General features: G+C 54.4%; 1 protein-coding gene across 1 annotated transcript; it reads left to right on the top strand.

The window, feature by feature from the left end:
- Positions 1-233: 233 nt before the first annotated feature.
- Positions 234-5415, top strand: LOC149809298 (peptidyl-prolyl cis-trans isomerase CYP65-like). The gene is made up of 9 exons (XM_089994904.1): positions 234-557; positions 1112-1252; positions 1621-2238; positions 2430-2683; positions 2943-3034; positions 3271-3547; positions 3838-4009; positions 4474-4765; positions 5090-5415. The coding sequence occupies exons 1-9, from the start codon at positions 234-236 to the stop codon at positions 5413-5415; spliced, it is 2496 nt and encodes an 831-aa protein (XP_089851030.1).
- Positions 5416-18883: the final 13468 nt, after the last annotated feature.

Raw genomic sequence — 18883 nt, 5'->3', positions numbered from 1 at the left:
CAAAAGAACGGATTGTTTGCCCGGCCAATGCCATGGGCCATTGTGATGTTGCTGTCTTCGTGTTGGCTTTCGATGTTTCGATTTATCTCAGGGTATGACATTGACTCAAATGTTGGTCCTCAGTTAACGAATCGAACGTAGGGGCTACCGTGAGCCACTTGTCAAGCAAGCGCCTGTGATGTAGGCACGCTATTCGCTGCATCGATTGATCTGAGGCCGATTTGGTTATCATCATGGGGAAAAACACGGACCGTCTGTATATCACCGCGAAGGAATGGAGCACAGAGCATGGGGGCTTCAAAAAGAAAGGCCACTTGCCTTATCAGCGTTTACCCTTCAACTGCTGCGCGATCGCTTTCAGTCCTTTTGAGGATCCAGTTTGTACGGAGGATGGTACAGTATACGACATCACCAACATTGTACCCTACATCCAAAGGCATCATAAGCACCCTGTCACTGGCCAGCCATTAGACCTGCAGGACCTCATCCCTCTGAAATTCCACAAGAATTCAGATGGAGAATATCACTGCCCAATTCTCGCAAAGGTTTTTACTCAGGTGCGTGCAAGTCTCAAGAGCGTCGGCCTGTTGGGTTGCTGTCATTTGCCATCTGCTACATCAAACCCATGCCAACCAGCATTCTATAGTTGCAAGGATGAGTACAGAATGATGGGATAGTGCATAAACAGCCTGTATGTAGCGCTGTTGCAAATTCTATGCATGGAGTTGTCACCACTTGCATGGACATCCTTGTTGCACACGAAGCTGGTCGACTTCAGCCTGGTTTTTGGTGGAAACTGGAAGAAAGCCAAACGCAGATGCCTGATTGACACATCTGAAATGCGATACGTACCTTTGCTTGTTGCCCACAATTTGATTCGTACTTTGACCAAAGGCTTAGCAAGACTAACCAAGCAAGGTTGATTACAACAAAACTCAAGATGTTAAGGTACAGCTCACTCCTATATCTCCTGGGATATGGAGATAATCCAGCTATGAAGAACAATCATATCATGATTTATGGTTATGGAGCATCCTGGGATATGGAGTTGCTCCAGTAGGAGCGCTAGTGCAGCTTCTTGCTCGATGTTGAGCACTCGTGTTGCATGCAGCACAGCCACATTGTGGCAGTCAAGATCAGTGGCAATGTATTCAGCTACGAGGCCATTCAAGAGCTCAATGCCAAGACCAAGTGCTGGAGAGACCTCATCACAGATGAGCCATTTACCCGAAAGGATGTCATTCACATCCAGGTGAATCAACACCGCGTGCCAACATGTTTTCAATGACGACTTTGAAGGAGTCGAATTGGCTGGTTTTATCGTTCGCTTTCACAAGTCCGTATGCAAGCGCCGGACCGCGGAGGACAACGCTTACATCTCACCAGGTTGGGCGATTTAGATGACAAGATGTTGTCGCCATTGCAGCACAAATGCAACCTTGTTATCCCTTGGCCATGTCAAACGTGTTACGAGTTAATGTCGCCAACGCAGCATAGGCGAGGGCCACTGCAAAGATCGCCCTAGGCTTTTTTTTTCCCCGACAAGCGCTACAAGTACAGCAACTGCACTGAAGTAGAAGCAATCCCTGAAGGGTGCTGAGCCGGTGCGGTGTGCTGCAGGATCCGATGCAGCTGGCAAAGCGGGAATTGGCAAACTTTGACCATGTGAAGCGGGAAATTGATGTCTCGGAGCTTCTAAATGAGGACGAACTGTCCGTCATTCGCCACGCGTCTGCCACGATGCAAAAGGTCATGGAGACTCTCAAGGCGGCAAATGGCAAGGACATCCACGAGCCAAATAGCCGCAGAGCTCTTGCCATGGCGCAGGTCTGCCCTCTCATCACCTTCTCAGGTCAGATTGGTGCTAGGATACGTGGTTTCAAGCATTGTTGCCGGTCAAGCAGAGATCGCTATTGCCACGAATGCTTGCACGCCCTGTTGCAGGGTGTCCTGCGCTCGTTTCAACTTGTTGGCATTCCAGTTTCTGGGACGCGACTACGGCTTTGGGGTGCGCACATGTCGGCAAGAGACGTTGGTCCTTTTCTTGTGTTCATTTGCGCAGCTGCACACAAATGTGTTGCGCTAAAGTCTGCGTACAAGGCGAGAGGCACACCGGTGTTTTGTGGCAATAGGACTCGCGCCACTTTTCCGCCGCATGTTCCCAGGCAGTCCAACTCTCGACCCAACCTCCGACAGCCTGGCGAGCCGTCAATGCACGGGAAAATCTGCAGGAAGAAAGTCAGCATATCTTTTTTGAACAGGCTCAGTTTACCATCCCTCTAATTGCGTGTCATGCATGGGTTGGACGCCCACTGGTTCTCATGATGATTGGCCTTGCCGCATCTGAGTTTTATTTTGCTATGAGTCCTGTGTGTTTTATCACAAGATGGAATTGGATCACCATGAACGTGGCTTGGCAACGCTTTCAGGTGGAGGAAGCTCTGAAGAAGAAACGTAGCTCCAGTCAGAAGGGCAAGGGTCAGAACGTGGGAGCACAGGGAGGGAAAGCGGATGCACCCGTCAGCGCTGCTGTCACGGCGACTGACGATGACGACGACGACTGGCGCACGAAGGCACCGGCTGCCACGCGCACAGGTGTGGAGCCTCCACAGCCTCCCTTGGACACATTCGCAGACAAAGGGAACAATTGCCCAACGTTTCAAGACCGGCCTATGTTGAAGATGTATCTTTCTATATTACTGCCGTATCCACATGGATACTGGCAAATTTAAGTAGTTTTTCCTTGTCTAACCTTGCAAGTATCTGCACACTCTCCATATATTTGAGATGGTGTGGCTGTACTTGAGTGCTGAGTTCACAGTAGCCTCTGCGTGTTTGTGTCTGTGACCCAGCTCTGCCAAGGCTTGCTTGGCACCTTCTCGGTCGCCGTGCTTTTGCGTCTCTTGCCATTAATTGATTGCATCGCTGCGTTGCGACTGCAGAATAATAGTTCTTAAAAAGCCCTCGACGTTTCTAGTGATTTTTTCATACACATGGAACAGTAATGATGCAGTTGCGCTGGCTAGAGATAACTGTATCGGAATAGTGAGCTAGCTTGCGCAGCGCACCCTCCCTTCCGCACTCTATGATGTGTGTGGGCTTCAAACTTGACGCATCCGGGGCCGAAGGCCACTCATCATTATAAGTCTCTTCACAAGACTCCCTCATGGCCTTTGTCATCTGCAAGTCTAGGTTAGAAATCGTGCTATTGCTGCCATCACCCGAGAAAAGTCCTGTTAGCATGTCAACAATGGCGGCAAAGTGGCGCAGTGATTTTCAAGCCAGGGGCGAGCACCTGGGACACAGACGATCACGAGGAATCAGAGCGAAAGCTGGGCAAGAAGGCTGTCGCAGAGCGCAAGCGCAAGGAGCTGCAGGACGCCAAAGAGAAGAAAGGCAAGCTGGTCCCGCAAACGTGGTGGCACGAGCACTACAAGCCGCGTTACGAGCTATCAGTGGAGACCACGGGTGCTGCCAGCCGGAGCTTCACCTCCACCTCACAAAATGTCGTCACAAAGAATGAGCGCATCCAGAAACTCGTGCACAGGTGCGCCCTCCTTTCCACGTGCAAATCAGTCTTTGGATTCTCCACTTTGCAACGCGAGAGCTAGAGTCGGGCTGTAACAATGCGCATTTCTGGGGTAAGGAACTGTGGTGGGGTGCGAAAGGAGCGCCTTGTTTGGAAGTGCGGGGAGCGTGTATGCAGAGCTCCATGCTCAAATGCCTTGCATGATTTACATCCTAGCTTTTGACGTGTGGTCTCTTGACTCGGTTGTGGCGACGATTGGCTGGCAGTGGCGTGCGTCGTGAAGAGCTGATGATCCGTGATGTCTGCAGGAACCCCACCAAGAAGGCATATTGCCAGCTTCTGACCAACAAGGGCTCACTCAACCTCGAGCTGCACTGCGAGCTGGCGCCGCGAACGTGTGAGAACTTCCTCGCCCTCTGCGAAATGGGCTATTACAACAACACAAAGTTTCACCGGAGTATACGGAACTTTATGATCCAGGTGCGCTGGGGAACCCGACCTCGTGCAAGCAGCTTTTGAAGCGGTAATAGCTCTTGGCAGTCCTTGCGGTTGCTTGATCTCCACATTCGACGAAAGTATCTTGCGCAGATACCTTCTACAGCCAAGCAAGAGACACGTCATCAAGCTGCTCGGCGTGCGTACATACATATAGTGTTCATGTCTGGTTCGATGTAAATGGTCCATGGAGGAGCCAGTTCTGTGACCTTGTGCAAGTTGAGAACGGCGATGCAGTAACTGCCTCCACCGTGGTTCATCTTATATGGAAGCCCAAGCGGTGGGGCTTGTCATGGCAGTTGTTGGTTGCCCAAAGGGGTGGGGGGGGTCGGATGATGCTTCGTCGGGATATGTAAATCAGGGCGACCACGAAGTAAATGATTTCCCGCAGCAGAACTCAGGTGCAGGTGTCTGCCGTAGATGAGTGATCTAGCGTGATGAGCGTGCAGGGTGGGGATCCTACGGGCACGGGGGAAGGCGGGGAGTCAATATATGGCAAGACTTTTCCGGACGAGCTCGACTCACGCCTCAACCACGATGGCCGAGGTGTTGTGGCAATGGCAAACAGCGGGAAAGACACAAATGGGTCGCAGTTCTTCATTCTGTACAAAAGCGCCCGGCACCTGGACTTCAAGCATACAGTCTTTGGCAAAGTCGTCGGCGGTCTGGAGACCCTCACAGCCCTGGAGAGTGTGAAAACAAGCGACACGGACCGTCCCGTGGAGGACCTTAGGATCACAGGCGTGTTTCATCTCACCCGAGCAGGCTGATTGAAGTGCATTGAGATTACTTGCATTCACAGATGGAAATGCGTCTTACTTGCCTGCAGATACGTTTCTTGCCCACAACTGCCAGGCCTTGCCTGTTTAGGTGCAGAAGTTGAGCTTTGCCTGATTGTTTGCTCGTGCAGGCAATACGTGCTTGCAGGGTGGGTGGTGCAACCGGTAGTAAAATGTTCGTGTTGCTGCATCGGTTGCAGTTATGATAAGAACTTATGTCTCAAAATGGCTGCAGACAATGAATGGTTGATGGTTTCCATATTCTCAGCCGCGTGTGGGCCTGCAGGTTGCCAAGTCTATGTCAACCCCTACAGAGAGCTTCTTGAGGAGGAGGAGAAGGAAGCAACTGCGCGGAAAGAGAAGGAAGACGTGGAGCAGAAAGGCATCATCCCCGACAGCGAGCGAGCAGGCAAGTGGTTCAGTGACCCCCGGTTGGCTGCACAGACCCGCACAACTGCAGAAGCATTGGCCCCCCCTCCAGAGCGGCTTCCCCATTCAACAAAAGTTGGTGTTTACATCAAGCCTGCTGCTGTGCCGGAGGCTGAGGCCGCTCCAGTCCGCGCAGCAAAGAAGGCAAAACCGTCCATGAACAGCGAGTTTGATGCTTGGTGAACATGTCGTGACTACTGGCTTCCATTGTAAGTATGTATGGTGCATTCGATCGTCCATTTCGCATGCATGGCTGGTGTGGCAACGTGCGTTGGCACGGTCAGGCTGTCCATGCACAAGCGTTCATGCAGCAAGAGAGGATACGAATCACCATATGGTGCCGCGTAATTGTCAGAAACCTCACACAGTTTTGGTTTCACGCCTCTGAGTAAGTCGAGCAGACATGCCACCACCTACACGCACATGGCAATGCCCTCCAGCAAAACGCCCCTTTGTTGCATCTCACCAGTCCCAATATGGCTCGCATACCGGTACCTAAAGAGGTACATGAAATCAGAACTTGCAAGGTCACACATCAATAAAATAAAGCAGAACATCAATACTCTACCTCAGACATTTATGTCACTATTATAATAATCATAATGACGCTCCTGCCATATCAAACAATGCAATCAACGTGGTGATGGTGATTGGGCCAGTACGATCATCTAGGAAGCCTATCTACTTGTCGACGCATCTCAAGCAGGACTAGTACGTGAAAAGGCGATCACCGAGGATTATGGCAGCAAGTGGAGAGAAGAACAGGCTAATGAGGCTCACGGTCACCCATGATATTGGTCGTCTGGCGAAAGCATTGTCTACAACAATTGCCTGGATATGCCGCTGACAGAATGTGCGCTTGTACAAGTAATAATCCTTCTCATCACGAGGCAAGCCGCAGCCTGCAAGGGTACATGTGGCAGGTGCAAGGCAATGGGGTTGTGGGGGACTGCCAACATGACTGCATCTCGTGACTAAATCACATGCCATGGCAAATATCTCAGATGATACAAGCTCAGCAGACCTTAGATGCAGCGAAAGACGTGGAGCGTGGCAGCTGCAGCGTCGTGGCACACAACACCACCGGGGGAGGGGGCCTGTCCATCACATCGACATGGGCAGGGTGTCCGGAACGGTCATCGATGCACGCCAGAGGCACGCACCCCATTTGCGGAGCACTGCCGTTACTGCCTCTGGCGCTTTCGTTTCCCTGAAACACGCGCCTCTCCTGCACCACGCGTTCCGCTTCTATACCGCCGTCACTGCCTCCGGCGCCTTCGTTTTCCTGAAACACGTCCCTCTCCTGCACCACGCGTTCCACTTCTATACCGCCGTCAATGCCTCTCGTGCTTTCGTTTCCCTGAAACACGTCCCTCTCCTGCACCAGGCGCTCCGCTTCTATGCTCTCTGCCTCCTCCACCGGCCCTCCTGCAGCCCCTCCACCATGCTGCGCTCCACTGAGGCGCTCGAGCAGACTTCCTCCGACGTGTGCCAGAGCGCTTGACAGCTCTGCTCGAGGGCAGGGGGGCTGATAGACAACTTCGTCGTCGGCGTCCGTGTCCGAATCATCATGAATGGTGAGGCCGTCGAAAGACGGTACTGCGCGCTCTTGCTCGGCAGCGACACGCCCCTCCAGGTGTGCAACTGACTCGTTACCGGCTAACAGAACAGCTGCCGCGGCTGCATCCAACGACGCTCGAGACGTGACGGAGCCGTTATCGTGCGGCAGAGCAGCGCCACTAAGCAGACGGCGAGATAGGTCACAAGCGCAGCGTGCCATGAGGAGTGCATTGCGGCACAGGGCGGCCAGCGCTGGCTGTGAAGAGGAAGACGCTCCGCCCTGTTGGGACCCTAATGGAACGCTCGCCGCTGGAGATTCTGAGTGCTCTGTCAATGCAGGGGCAGTGGGGCTGACAAATGCCTGGCAGCCAGCCAGCTGGGCATCTTCCGGCATGCCAGCTTGCCCGATATGACAGCCTTTATCGCGGAGTGGCTGTGCCTCGCCAGGGAAGTGTGCTGGGAGAATCTGCGATATTGAGTTCAGGAGCGATGCCAAGGCCGACAGCATGTCCGTGACGGTGGCAGATTCAGATGGACGAGGCACTGGGGGGGGGACATTACTAGAGGATGGGCTTGGCTCACCCAGGGGGGACGAGGTATCTGCACTGCGCAGAGCGCAGGTCGTGCGGGACAGGACTAAGCGGATGCAGCTGAGGAGGCGGTCCGTGTCTGCCGAGCTGCTGAGGGCTGCAGGGGAGCCCTGACAGGCTTTTAGTATCGTTAGGTGCACCTCTGCAGAGCTGATGTAGATTGTATTGAGGCGCAGGAGTGCGTTGTACATGCTGTTCGCCACCGCGCACGCACCAGCACGCTGAACCTGCAAGTGACACGTAGGATCTCAAGGCGACACTGCACACGCGATGCCGAACTAGAGCACAGATGGGCATGCTTGCATGATGCCTGTCTGAGACCAAAAGCCAATGACGGTATTATTTAGAGGGCAGATTCGTTGATTCAAGGGAGGCAGGAAGTTTCTATTCTGTTTATTCAGTACAAATGCCATTCTAAAGCGGCCTTGTCGACCAGCTAAGGCGCTGCATGGCACGCTCTTTCCAATAGGAGTTGGTTTTACCAGACGATAGCTGGCAAATGCATTGGTCCGGGAGTGTTATCTTGTTTGGGACGATGCAAAGATGGCCCAGGACGTGGCAGAGGTACTCTAGCAGGTGGCAAAGCTGCAATACCCATGCAACGATCACTGCCATTCTCCACTCTCATCGCATCGCCGTGTACGAAAAGAACACAGAGGTGCCTGCTTGAATAACAGCATGCTGTCAGCAATGCGCTCGACACAGAGCAAGGCAGGAGCAAAGAGATTTTGTTGGCCAATCTATGGATTACAGAGGCCTGAAGGCTGTCAATCGAAGAGGGGCGCACATCTGCCGGCGTCTCCGCAAGGCGTTTGTCAGCTATCCAAGACGCAATGCAGGCATATAACGGCACCTCAAACGCGAGATCTCTGCTGGCCAGTGCAGGCCGTTTGGACCCAGTGCTGGCAGCAAGCGGGTGATGTAGGAGCACCTTCAGAGCTCGGCACGCAGGTGCCCAGTGCTGCTCCACCTTGTCCAGGTCGAGGGAGTCGGCCCCTGTCCCGAAAATGCAGCCCATGAGAAGAGAAACGACGTTTCTGACCTCACCCGGTCGTCTGAAAGGGTCAAAGGTTCAGTGTCAGCATCACAAGAAGCAAATCGCCACATGAGCTGCAGCAGGCGAAAACCTGAAACCAGCAGGCTTTTCGAGATGACAGAAACGCAGCGTGACAAGCTGCACACCGAAACCTGAAACTAGTCTGAGACATTGCAACTTGACTCGCCCGATACCCACACCCGCCGATCAGCAGGCGCGTAAACTGTTGTTTCATGGAACTTCGCCATGACGGCATCATCAAGTCGATTAAAACTCTTGCGCGGTCGCAACTTGGTTTCGCTGCGATGCTCTTACTCGGCGCACGTCTACCAGCAACATTGCACCGCGAGACTGGATCAACAGGAGTGGAGGGGCAACCGAGCATGGAGGGAGCACGCACGGGCTGGGGGAAAGCAGGTTGTCCGGCGAGCCTCGCCGGCCTATCAACGACGCAACGGCACTGCGGCTTTGCCCGATGAGCCGCACCCAATTGGTGGTGGCATGGGCAAATGGCGCCGATGAGGAGGCGGCGAGCGAGAAACGGAGAAGTGCCCCGAATGCGTCGCCTCGCATCTCCGCGACAACGGCCAGCTGATTCTGCAGCTGGCCGTTGCCTGGGTCGAGCTGAAGCGCTTGCTTGTAGTGCGATGCTGCAATGTTGTGCACCTCTCTTGCGTTGGCTGCACTGGCTGCCAGGTCTGCCAGGTATCTGCTCTGAGCACACTCGATTGCAGCGTGCTCACCCAAAAACAAAAGTAGAAACCATATTGATCAGGAATGACGCCAAGGGCCAAATGGCGACGCAAACGCCGACCTAATGAGCCTTCCCAGTTGCAGGCAAGTGGTCTCACGAGATTGAATGATAACATCACCATGCACGCGCTCTTAGCACAGGAAGACAAGAATGAGAGGTAACACCCATATTGCTAACGACAGTCTCAAAAGATGCCGGCAGGTCCAGTTGTTCTAAACACGGTGCAATCTTTCAAGTCGCACATTGCAGGCCACCTGGAGTGAAAAGGAGTATTTCATACCTGGTGAGGTCCCCAACTTTGATCAGACATGCGGACACGAGCTGGGAGCAGTCTTGGTTTGCGGGAAAGCGAGAGAGGGATTTGGTTGCTGCCTCTCGTGCTGCATCATCAAAGGCGATAACAACACCCACATCTCCATAGACATGCTGCAGCTGCACGATTAATGTCTTGTAGAACACAATTCCGGCTAATAATACGTCCTGAAGGTCTTTCTTGGCCTGCAACCACCACCACCATGATGCCAAGGGAAATGTAATGAATGGACCCACCAGGACTGTGCAGAACAGGACGCACAACGTCTTTATATATGTCTCTCTTGCTTGAAGAGGCGTCCTTTGTGTGACTCAGCGGTACACACATTCACATGATGGCGTTGAGGACTTCCACATGGGGGAGGCATCCTCGACCTGTAGAGAAGACAGAGGAGACAAGATAACATATTGTCTTTGCTGGATATTTGGACGGGTAGAGCACGCTGGCTGTTGCGCAGTGGCCCACTGCGTGGGAGCCCGAAGGTCCTCGCGTGCGAGAGTCTGGCTATGACACCAAGATGCTGGACTTGTGCACACATCTCAGCCACGCCCACCCCTCGAAGCGACCACAACACACAAACGTGTTCTGATGATTCCACTAGGGACATCTCTCAAAAAAAGTCTACAATGGGCGGAGGACGCGACAGTGTCTCCCGTCCACGGCTGAGTAAACGATCCGGGACAACCGACGATTGCAATTCGTTGGCGCAAACCATCGCACAGTGCTCCATCACACACTCGAGAACAGGTCATGTATTGCGGTACGCTCCAAAAATCACGATGAGCGCCGGTTTGGTGTAGTCGCTGAGTTGCCGTCAGAAAAGTGGTGCCCATTGCAGATTCTCGAGATACGTGTGCTGAGGCAACATGTCCCACGAGATTGCAGGGAACGCCCCCTGGCGTTGGCATGGTGAAACCAGAATTCAACACACCCACAGCGCCGAAAGCGCACTGCCGCGTACCTGTGCTTGCAGGGTTATCCTGGTCGAGGCGTCCTGGAGACGCGATTTGCAGCACGCAACGTAGTTGTACCATGCGTGCTTCCAGACTATACTGACAACCATCCTGTCCTGCAAAAACCACCAACTTTAGTAATGACCGTTCTAAAATGGAAACTCACGTGCGAAGAACCCTGCAAGGACAATGCCGAAATGCCCTGGCGCACTTCTCATCCAGCAACATGATGGCCGCAAATAGTACAATTTTCATCTTCAAGAATACTGACAGAACATGCCCTTATAACTGCTCCAAATACGGCACTTGAAAAAGGTAAGCGCTTTCTGGCGGTAACTGCGAGGCTTTACCGTGGCGACCTGCAGATTCGATAGAGCAATCTGCTTGTAAGCGCTCGCCAGGGTATCTTTGATAACAAGATGAGCATCCAGCGCAGATGTATGTGACGCGAATGCGCGCTGCGTGACCCTGGGTCGACCATTTTACGAAACCGCGATCCATGATGGCTAACAACCTGGAACCTATACAGGCTCTGCGCATGACCCTCGGGTCAGAACCGTGTTGAACATAGGCAACATGCAGTTTTACCACGAGGCAGTTTGTGCAGCCTGGTATGGCATGGGGCTGAGATGCACTGGTCGAGTATCTCGAGATATCTCGGATATCCAGGCCTTGCGACAAGCCTATCGCAGGCCTATGGAGCCTTACAATCATACTAAGGGATCCCTTGTCAAGGGCATTGTATGAGGCCAGTAGTGTGATTGCATGAAGGGTTTTGCCCGCCCTCTGAACTCAAATGCCATCGGGGGAGCTTGGCCCTTCCTTGAACCCTTCATACCAATATACTGGCATTCCTTTATCTTGCTCGTACCTTGTTGCCTTGTACCTTTCACTTGCTGTCTAGCCTGTCCTTTGGCTGTCTACTGTGCACCTGCCCAAAAGCAGCAGTTAGCCTGCCATCAGCATGCTTGCTGCTGTTATGCAGCTTATTTGATGGGCCGCAGAGCAACGGTGTGATTGCTCTCCATCCAATTGCACAAACAGTATTGCTGACTGCCCCCAACCGTGTTGCAATCTAGGGATGAGATATCTGACAATATAGTTGTTTGTAGATAGTGCCTTTCTCGATTGCTATTTGGCCCACAGTATTATGTCGATCTGATGCTTGTATTCTGTTGGAGCGAGAGCACAGCAAGTTGGAATAAAGTCTCAGCTCGATCTGGGTGTGATTGAGTTGAGACTAACGATGATCTTCGCTGTCAGTGACTCGTTACCTCTAATTGTAATGTTTTAACATTAGTCTCAACTCCACCAGCTCGAAATTGGTGTTCGACCTGGCTTCTGGTGTCCTTCCTCGGTTTTATTTTTGGTTTCTGATAGTTTGGCATAGGTCGCCGTCTTCTTGGCTTGTTGGCTTTTCTTGTGTGGCCTTATTGCTGCCGTCGGAGGTTCGACGTGCACGGGACCCGTGTCTTCTCCTCTGTTGTTTCCCCGACCGCCAGGCAATACGACCCAAGATACGCGCCCAGATCCTATTTTCATTAGTTTCTCTTTTGAATTTGCTGCCTGGTCGGACTGCTTTGTTTGTTTTCTTAGTTTTGAAGGCGTTTGTGACGCCTGTCTGCTGCCGGTTACGTCACCGCTGCGTCTTACGGTGTTTTCTTTGTTTTCTTCTTGTCCCTTGCGTTCGAGGCAAGATGTCGGAGAGCTATAAGGGTATTCCCAAGCTGAATAGTTATGATAGTGGTCAGTTTCCCTCATGGAAACGTCTTGTGTTGGGGTATTTCAGTGCTCATGCCATCAAGAACTATGCTGTGATTACCACTCCATCACCAGATGAACTTGATGCTATGCCACCAGCCGAGGCCCACAGCAGCACGTGCTATCGCTGCAGTCAATGCCGCTGAGCGCGCTGGACATGACGCCATTGTAGGCTCCGACATTTTAAAGTTCCTGGGTCCCGAGATGAACCGCCTCCATGTCAGAACCCAGTCTGGCAAGCAGATGTGGGTTGACATAACCAGGGATTTGAGGAATGGCGTGTCACTCAAGCCCCGTCGCTGCAGCGTGCATTTTCGGCGCTGGCCCCACGAGCCAATGAGGGGATTGCAGCCTACTGCGATCGCGCGCTCATGCTTGCACAGGACCTGAGCGATGTTGGACGTGAGCTCAATGATGCCTTCCTCATTGACGCAGTGCTGCAAGGCTTGGTGAATGAGCGGCCTGCCTGGCAGCCCGTCCTCCTGGGTCTGCGTGGTGCAATGACAGGCCGTGAGACCCTGCGCTCGCTGCGAGGTCGTCTGGTCGAGGCGGAGTCGCGCGATGCCTGCCGAACTAGGACCGACTGCGACTGCTTGTGCTGCTACAACTCGCGCTGCCGGTGATCAGCGCGTTGCAGACCTGGAGTCTCAGCTGCGCGCCCTCCGGCCCAGCTCAGCCGCGGTGGCAACAGGGGAACGGCCGCAATTCCAGGCGAGACGAAGGCCGCACCGCATCCTCCAGCAGCAAACCCACGCATGCGGTTGCTCCGGATGAGTGTCTGCGATGCGGCAGCAAGGAGCACAGGGTCCGGGACTGTCCACACCCTCCCATCGTTCGCCGGTGGCGCCCTCCCCCCTGTCCTGCTCAGGTGCCGGCATGATGTCCAGGCTCGGAGTGGGTCTTGGATTCGGGCTGTAGACCGCACATGAGCCCAGGAGGGGAGGGCGCATTTCGTAACTATCGACGCCTTACACGTGCCTTTCCCGGTACACCGGTTGCAAACAAAGCGGGGAGTGGTGTCAGATGCTATTGGGATAGGTGACATGGTGCTGTGGGGACCTGGTGGGGAAATGCTCTTGCGCGAAGTTTTGCACGTGTCAGACTTGGCCGGGCCCCTTTTCTCTGTGTCGACGGCTGTGGATGAGGGCTTCTCGGTGCTGTTCGCACCAGGAGCCCAACCAGGAGAGCCTCACCGCGTGCAGCTTGTGTTTGATGGCTCCATATGGCTTACCGCCACCCTGCGTGGTGGGCTGTATTTCCTTGACCAGCCGCACCATGCCAGCGCAGCTGTCGCGGGACAGCTAGCATGGGAGCAGGCATGGCTTTGGCATAGAAGGCTGGGCCACTTGGGCTTCACCACGCTTGCTGATCTCGCCCGTCGACACATGCTGCCTGGCTGTACGCTTACTCACCCGCTTAGCCCGGATGAGTTTATGCAGGCTAGCCGGCACCACGCTTGTGTGCCTTGTGTTTCTCACAAGCTGCGGCGCTCGCCCCACCCCAGTCGTGTTCCTCGGCCTGTTCGCATCCTTCATAGAGTGCACATGGACTTGTGCGACCTTCCGGGCACCGGCACGTACTTCGCCACCATCATCGACGAGGCCACGAGGTTCGCCTATGTCGCATTGCTCCACCGCAAGAGTGACACGGCGCTGGCTGTGCGCGGCGCCATTGCGTGGTACGAGTGTCAGACTGATCGCCGGCTCAAGTGTGTGCGTCATGACAACGGCGGCGAGTATGTGTGCGGCGCGCTCAAGGCATTTTATGCTGAGCGTGGTATTCAGCCTGAGCCCACACCCCCCTACACCCCTGAGGCGAATGGAATTGCCGAGCGCCACAACCTGGTACTGCTCGACAAGGCACTGCCCATGTTGGCAGACTCGGGGGACGAACGGCACGGGCTGCCGCCCTTGGGCACGCATCATGTGGGGGACGCGATCCTCTACGCTAATGACCTGCACAATGCCACACCGTCGTCGGGCGCCCTGGTGGGCCGCACGCCTGTCGAGGGCCTGCTCCAGCATTCACTCAGCTTGGCGGCTTTCCGGCGTTTCGGCAGTCGGGTCTTTGTCCTCAATCCGGGTAAGCCGCACAAGCACCGGCCCAAGCTGGAACCGCGCGGGCTGCCCGGACGATTCTTGGGTTTTCAACAACCCTTGGGCTCCGGCATTTACCGCGTCTTGCTCGACTCCGGTCAGGAGGTGCGCTCGCAAACAGTGCGGTTTGACGAGTCGCCGTGCCCACCCGCGCCGTTACTGCTCCATGACCCTTCCACGATGACGCCCGCGCCTGCCCCTGGTGTTGGCCCCCTTCGTGGGGGAGGTGATGATAGCGATGACGATGATGATGACGACATCGTGCTTCACGAGGGGGGCGCAATTGAGCAGGAGCCCATTGATTCTGGCGAGCATGCACCTGCGGGCGACCAGCCGGAAGTCGGGGAGCTGCAAGAGCACGTCGCACATGAGCCAGCCGCGCATGGGCTCGAGGAGCCAGCCGCTGCAGACGCGTTGCCCCCTCAAGCTCTGCTTCAGGCTCAGGTCCACCAGCGCCCTGTGCGCGCTACGCGAAATGCCAACCCCCGATACGCCGACCATGCCAGACAGCGTGGACGTGCTAACGTGCATGCCGCAGCAGCCCGTCATCTGCGCTGGTCATCCCCCCTTTCGGAGACATGCCTGATCCCCGCCGCTACAGAGCCCCATCGCCGGCTTCCTCGTTCGCAGCCGACTGTGCGCACTTCTGAGATGCACCCTGGAGCTGAGGGACTAAAACCTCACCGACGACGACGCAAACGAGCTTCGCGCCAGCCTGTGGTCTCGCAGCCTTTTGAACGTCAACGCACCGGCGGCACGTGTCGGGGAGTGAGTGAGCGGCTCAAGAAACCGCTGGGCCGTCGTGGCATGCAGCCCTCGAAGGAACCGGAAGCTTTCGCTGGGTCAGCCTGGGGGGAGTGCTCCACCCGGAAGTCTGTGATGGAGTGGGTTGCCATGGCAGCCAGCTCCGCACAGACAGCCAGCTGTGAGACGGCTCCGCGCACAGTGCGTGAAGCAATGGCACGGGAGGACTGGAGCGAATGGAAGGCTGCCATTGATGCTGAGGTGTCTTCGTGCGTCGAGTATGGCGTCTTCCAAGAGGTGGATCTGCCACCCGGCAAGCAAGCCCTGCCCAGCCACATCGTGCTCGACCGCAAGCGCCCCCAGCCTGGCGAGTCCAAGGGACGCTACAAGGCTCGTTTGGTGGCCGGAGGTCATCGACAGCAATACGGTCTAGACTTCGATGAGACGTATGCGCCGGTGTGCTCCTACCGCAGCGTGCGCATGATCCTCGCCATCACAGCACACGAGGGACTCGAGCTGCGGCAGTTTGATATCAAGACCGCCTACCTCAACGCCGAGCTCAAGGAGGAGGTCTACATCACACCCCCCGTTGGCGCAGAGCATCTCGCGAGCCCGGGCAAGGTGCTGCGGCTTCGTCGCGCCCTTTACGGCTTGCGACAGGCCGGGCGTGCTTGGAACCAACGGCTCGAAGGTGAGCTTCGATCGCGAGGATTCCAGCAGTCCGACGCGGATCCCTCCTTGTGGATTCTCCGCGGTGATTCGGGTGCTGTTCTTGCCATGTTCTATGTGGATGACGGGCTGGTCGCTGCGCGCACAGCGTCCCAAGCTGACGACATAGTCGATCTCGTGGCCTCCATGTTCACTATCCGCAAGATGGGTGAGCCGCAGGACTTCTTGGGTATTGAGATCACGCGCGACCGCCAGGCTGGTATGATCACCATCGACCAGGAGCGTAAGGCGAGAGCACTCGCTGACGCGGTCGGGGTCACCGGGGAGCGCCGTGGCGTGCCTATGTCGCCGGACACCTTCGCGGCACTCCGGAAGGCGCAGCCTGGCGATGAGATGGTTGATCCTTTGGAGTATCAGTCTGTGATTGGCAGCCTCAATCACCTCGCGCAATGCACACGGCCGGATATCGCACTTGCAGTAGGTGCGCTGGCCAGCTACAGCTCCAAAACGACACTGGCGCACCGGGAGGCGCTGGTTGACGTGGTGAGATACGTCGGCAGCACAGCATCACGAGGGATCACTTACGGTCACACAAAAGCGCCTGTGGAGGTGTGGTGCGACGCCAACTTTGCCACGTGTTTGGACACGCGCCGCAGCACGGCGGGCTGGGTCGTCGCCATGTACGGTGGAGCTGTGTCGTGGCAAAGCAAGAAGCAACCCACCACGGCCACCTCGACGATGGACGCAGAGTATCAAGCGTGTGGAGCCGTCACGCGCGAGGGTCTGTCCTTATTGAAGGCCCTCAACGAACTTGCTTTGCTAAGTGCTGATTTCCCGATTTTAGGACCTTTGTCTGTATTGTGTGACAATAAGGCTGCCATTTCACTGTGCAAAGATAGGAAGGAAGGACAGCGTGTCAAACACATTGACATAATTCATCACTTTGCTCGAGATCATGTCAACAGCGGGGAGCTGCAGTTTATCTACTGCCGTTCGGCTGATAATGTGAGTGATTGCTTGACCAAGGCGTTGCCCCGTCCTGCCTTTGAAGTCTGCCTGCTGGGATTGGGTATGTTGTTGGTTGGGACATGTTGAATCGCTGTGGCCCAAAGGGGAGTGTTGCAATCTAGGGATGAGATATCTGACAATATAGTTGTTTAGCAGGACGACGTCTTGTCATGCATCCGCGACAACTGCAATAAGTGAAATTGAAGGTTCAGGCATATGCACTATGCCAACAGCCCTCAATGCCTTGAACACCGTATTGTGCTAGCCCGCATGCCGGCCTTGCTCTCATGGTCCCCACTTAATTAACCCTGCTAAATGGGCCAATCCCGCTTGACGCGTCCACGACGGTACTAGAACGGTGCACATTGTCGTGCTTGGTTATGTGTTAGGTATGGATATACATATATCCAACCTAGCCTATGGGACTGGTATCTAAAGGTGCACCACTAGTTTTGGGACTGGTCAAGTGGTATAGTGGTAGAAGCCTAACCTGGTATCGGTTAGGACACCAGTTCAATCCCCGTCGATGGCGGGATAGCTTTATGCCGTTTGACTGGTGAGATCATGTTTCTACCCACTGCCGGATGATATTCGGACAAAGATACGGACTATTCCCATAATAAAGTGACAAATGCATCCGGTGTGTGGATCAAGGACCGTGAATAATGGGCTAAGGGAAGAGGTCGTGGACCTGCATCGGGAAGTGGGAATCCATGCACTAGGCATGCATCGAGGACGATGCCAGTTTGAAAAAACTGGGGGGATGTTAGGTATGGATATGCATATATCCAACCTAGCCTATGGGTCATACATACATCATCATCAGCCCATGGTTCTGGTATCTGAAGGTGCACCACCAGTTTTGGGACTGGTCAAGTGGTATAGTGGTAGAAGCCTAACATTATGTGAGGGTTTTGCTGCTGCCAAGCAGCTGCAGAAGTCTTGCACAACTTGTGCTTTGCGACGTGGCGTTGTTGCTAATGAAAGAAAAGAATAGTAATGCGCCAGCCCAAACAGGCGGTGGGCGAGACAGCCAGGCCTCACTCGCGCCTAAATGGAGGGCTGCAGTAACCCCCACAATAGGGGGCACTGCGGCGGCTTGCGTTGTTGCTACAAGACTTGGGGTAGAAGGTGCATTATCACACTGCTTGGAGTCGCTGATATGGCTTGCTGAACTGTGTGCTGGGGTCTTTCCGCTCTTGCACAGTCTGCTGTTGCTTCTATTGTGCGCATGACTCTGAATAGACGTATGGATTTGTTGTGCAACGTCGCGAACTTGACAGCCATCTCATCACTCGGGCCTTCCACGAGCCACGTAGTTGTACTGACCATGCCGTATCCCTCCATTTAGGCGCGAAATCAGGTCTGGGTCTTTTTCCCCCATTACATGTCAATGCTGCCCTTTTTGGGCTGGCAGTTTCTTTTTCATTTGCAAGCCCCATTGACATGATGGAAGCAGCAGTAGAGGCGGCGGGTCGTGCGTTAACACAGCGCATAGTGTGGCGCGCACATTTTTTAGGAATGCAGATGTGCTGCACGCGGCAAGCGCCTGCAGAGAGGTACTGTGCGCATAGTGTGCTGATGATGATGTATTGTTTGTATGACAGGCTTGCCTGTCCCGACCGCTGACGTGCAATGAGGTGTATCATTTCGAATGTGTTGGTCTGGTTGTTTTCGGCCTAAGCCATAGCTCTTGCTCTTTCTCTGTGCGATGTAATGATGTATCATTACATCACATAGACAATGGCAAGATGTAGACAACAAGCAACAACTACAGCACATTCGAAGAGATACAGCTCATTGAACGTCAGCGGTCGGAACAAGCAAGCCTGTCATGAACGCGCGGCCGCTGGCACGAGCCAAAACTTGAAGAGAACGACGGTACATGATAGCATTGCCCCTACATAAGCCGATGCTGAGTTCCCGTAGCGCATTGGTGACAAATGATGTATCATTATCATCATGTAATGATGTATTATTTTGCAACACTACCTCGTGCTAAGCTCGGCAATGATGCAAGGCAGCTGCGACGCCACGTTTGCGGCCGTGTGTAGAGAAGTGGCACGTGTCTTTTATGGTGTCCTTGGCAGTGCAGTATTTCAAAGCTGAGATCTAGAGAGTGCATGTGATGTAATGATTAGCGTCGAGTGCTTGCCGACGAGTGCCT

Source organism: Nuphar pumila, unplaced genomic scaffold (assembly GCF_984573655.1).
Source record: "Nuphar pumila unplaced genomic scaffold, dmNupPumi1.hap1.1 HAP1_SCAFFOLD_1420, whole genome shotgun sequence".
Taxonomy (NCBI): Eukaryota; Viridiplantae; Streptophyta; class Magnoliopsida; order Nymphaeales; family Nymphaeaceae; genus Nuphar; species Nuphar pumila.
The sequence above is the reverse complement of the archived record's forward strand: the minus strand, read 5'-3'. Positions and strand labels throughout refer to the sequence as shown.

What these genes read in the sequence shown, in the direction of transcription:
- LOC149809298 (XM_089994904.1), top strand. Translation starts at nt 234, where the DNA reads ATGGGGAAAAACACGGACCGTCTGTATATCACCGCGAAGGAATGGAGC. An exon ending in GGAAAATCTGCAGGAAGAAA is followed by an intron (nt 2,239 to 2,429) that starts GTCAGCATATCT and finishes CAACGCTTTCAG; the next exon opens with GTGGAGGAAGCTCTGAAGAA. An exon ending in ATCCAGAAACTCGTGCACAG is followed by an intron (nt 3,548 to 3,837) that starts GTGCGCCCTCCT and finishes TGATGTCTGCAG; the next exon opens with GAACCCCACCAAGAAGGCAT.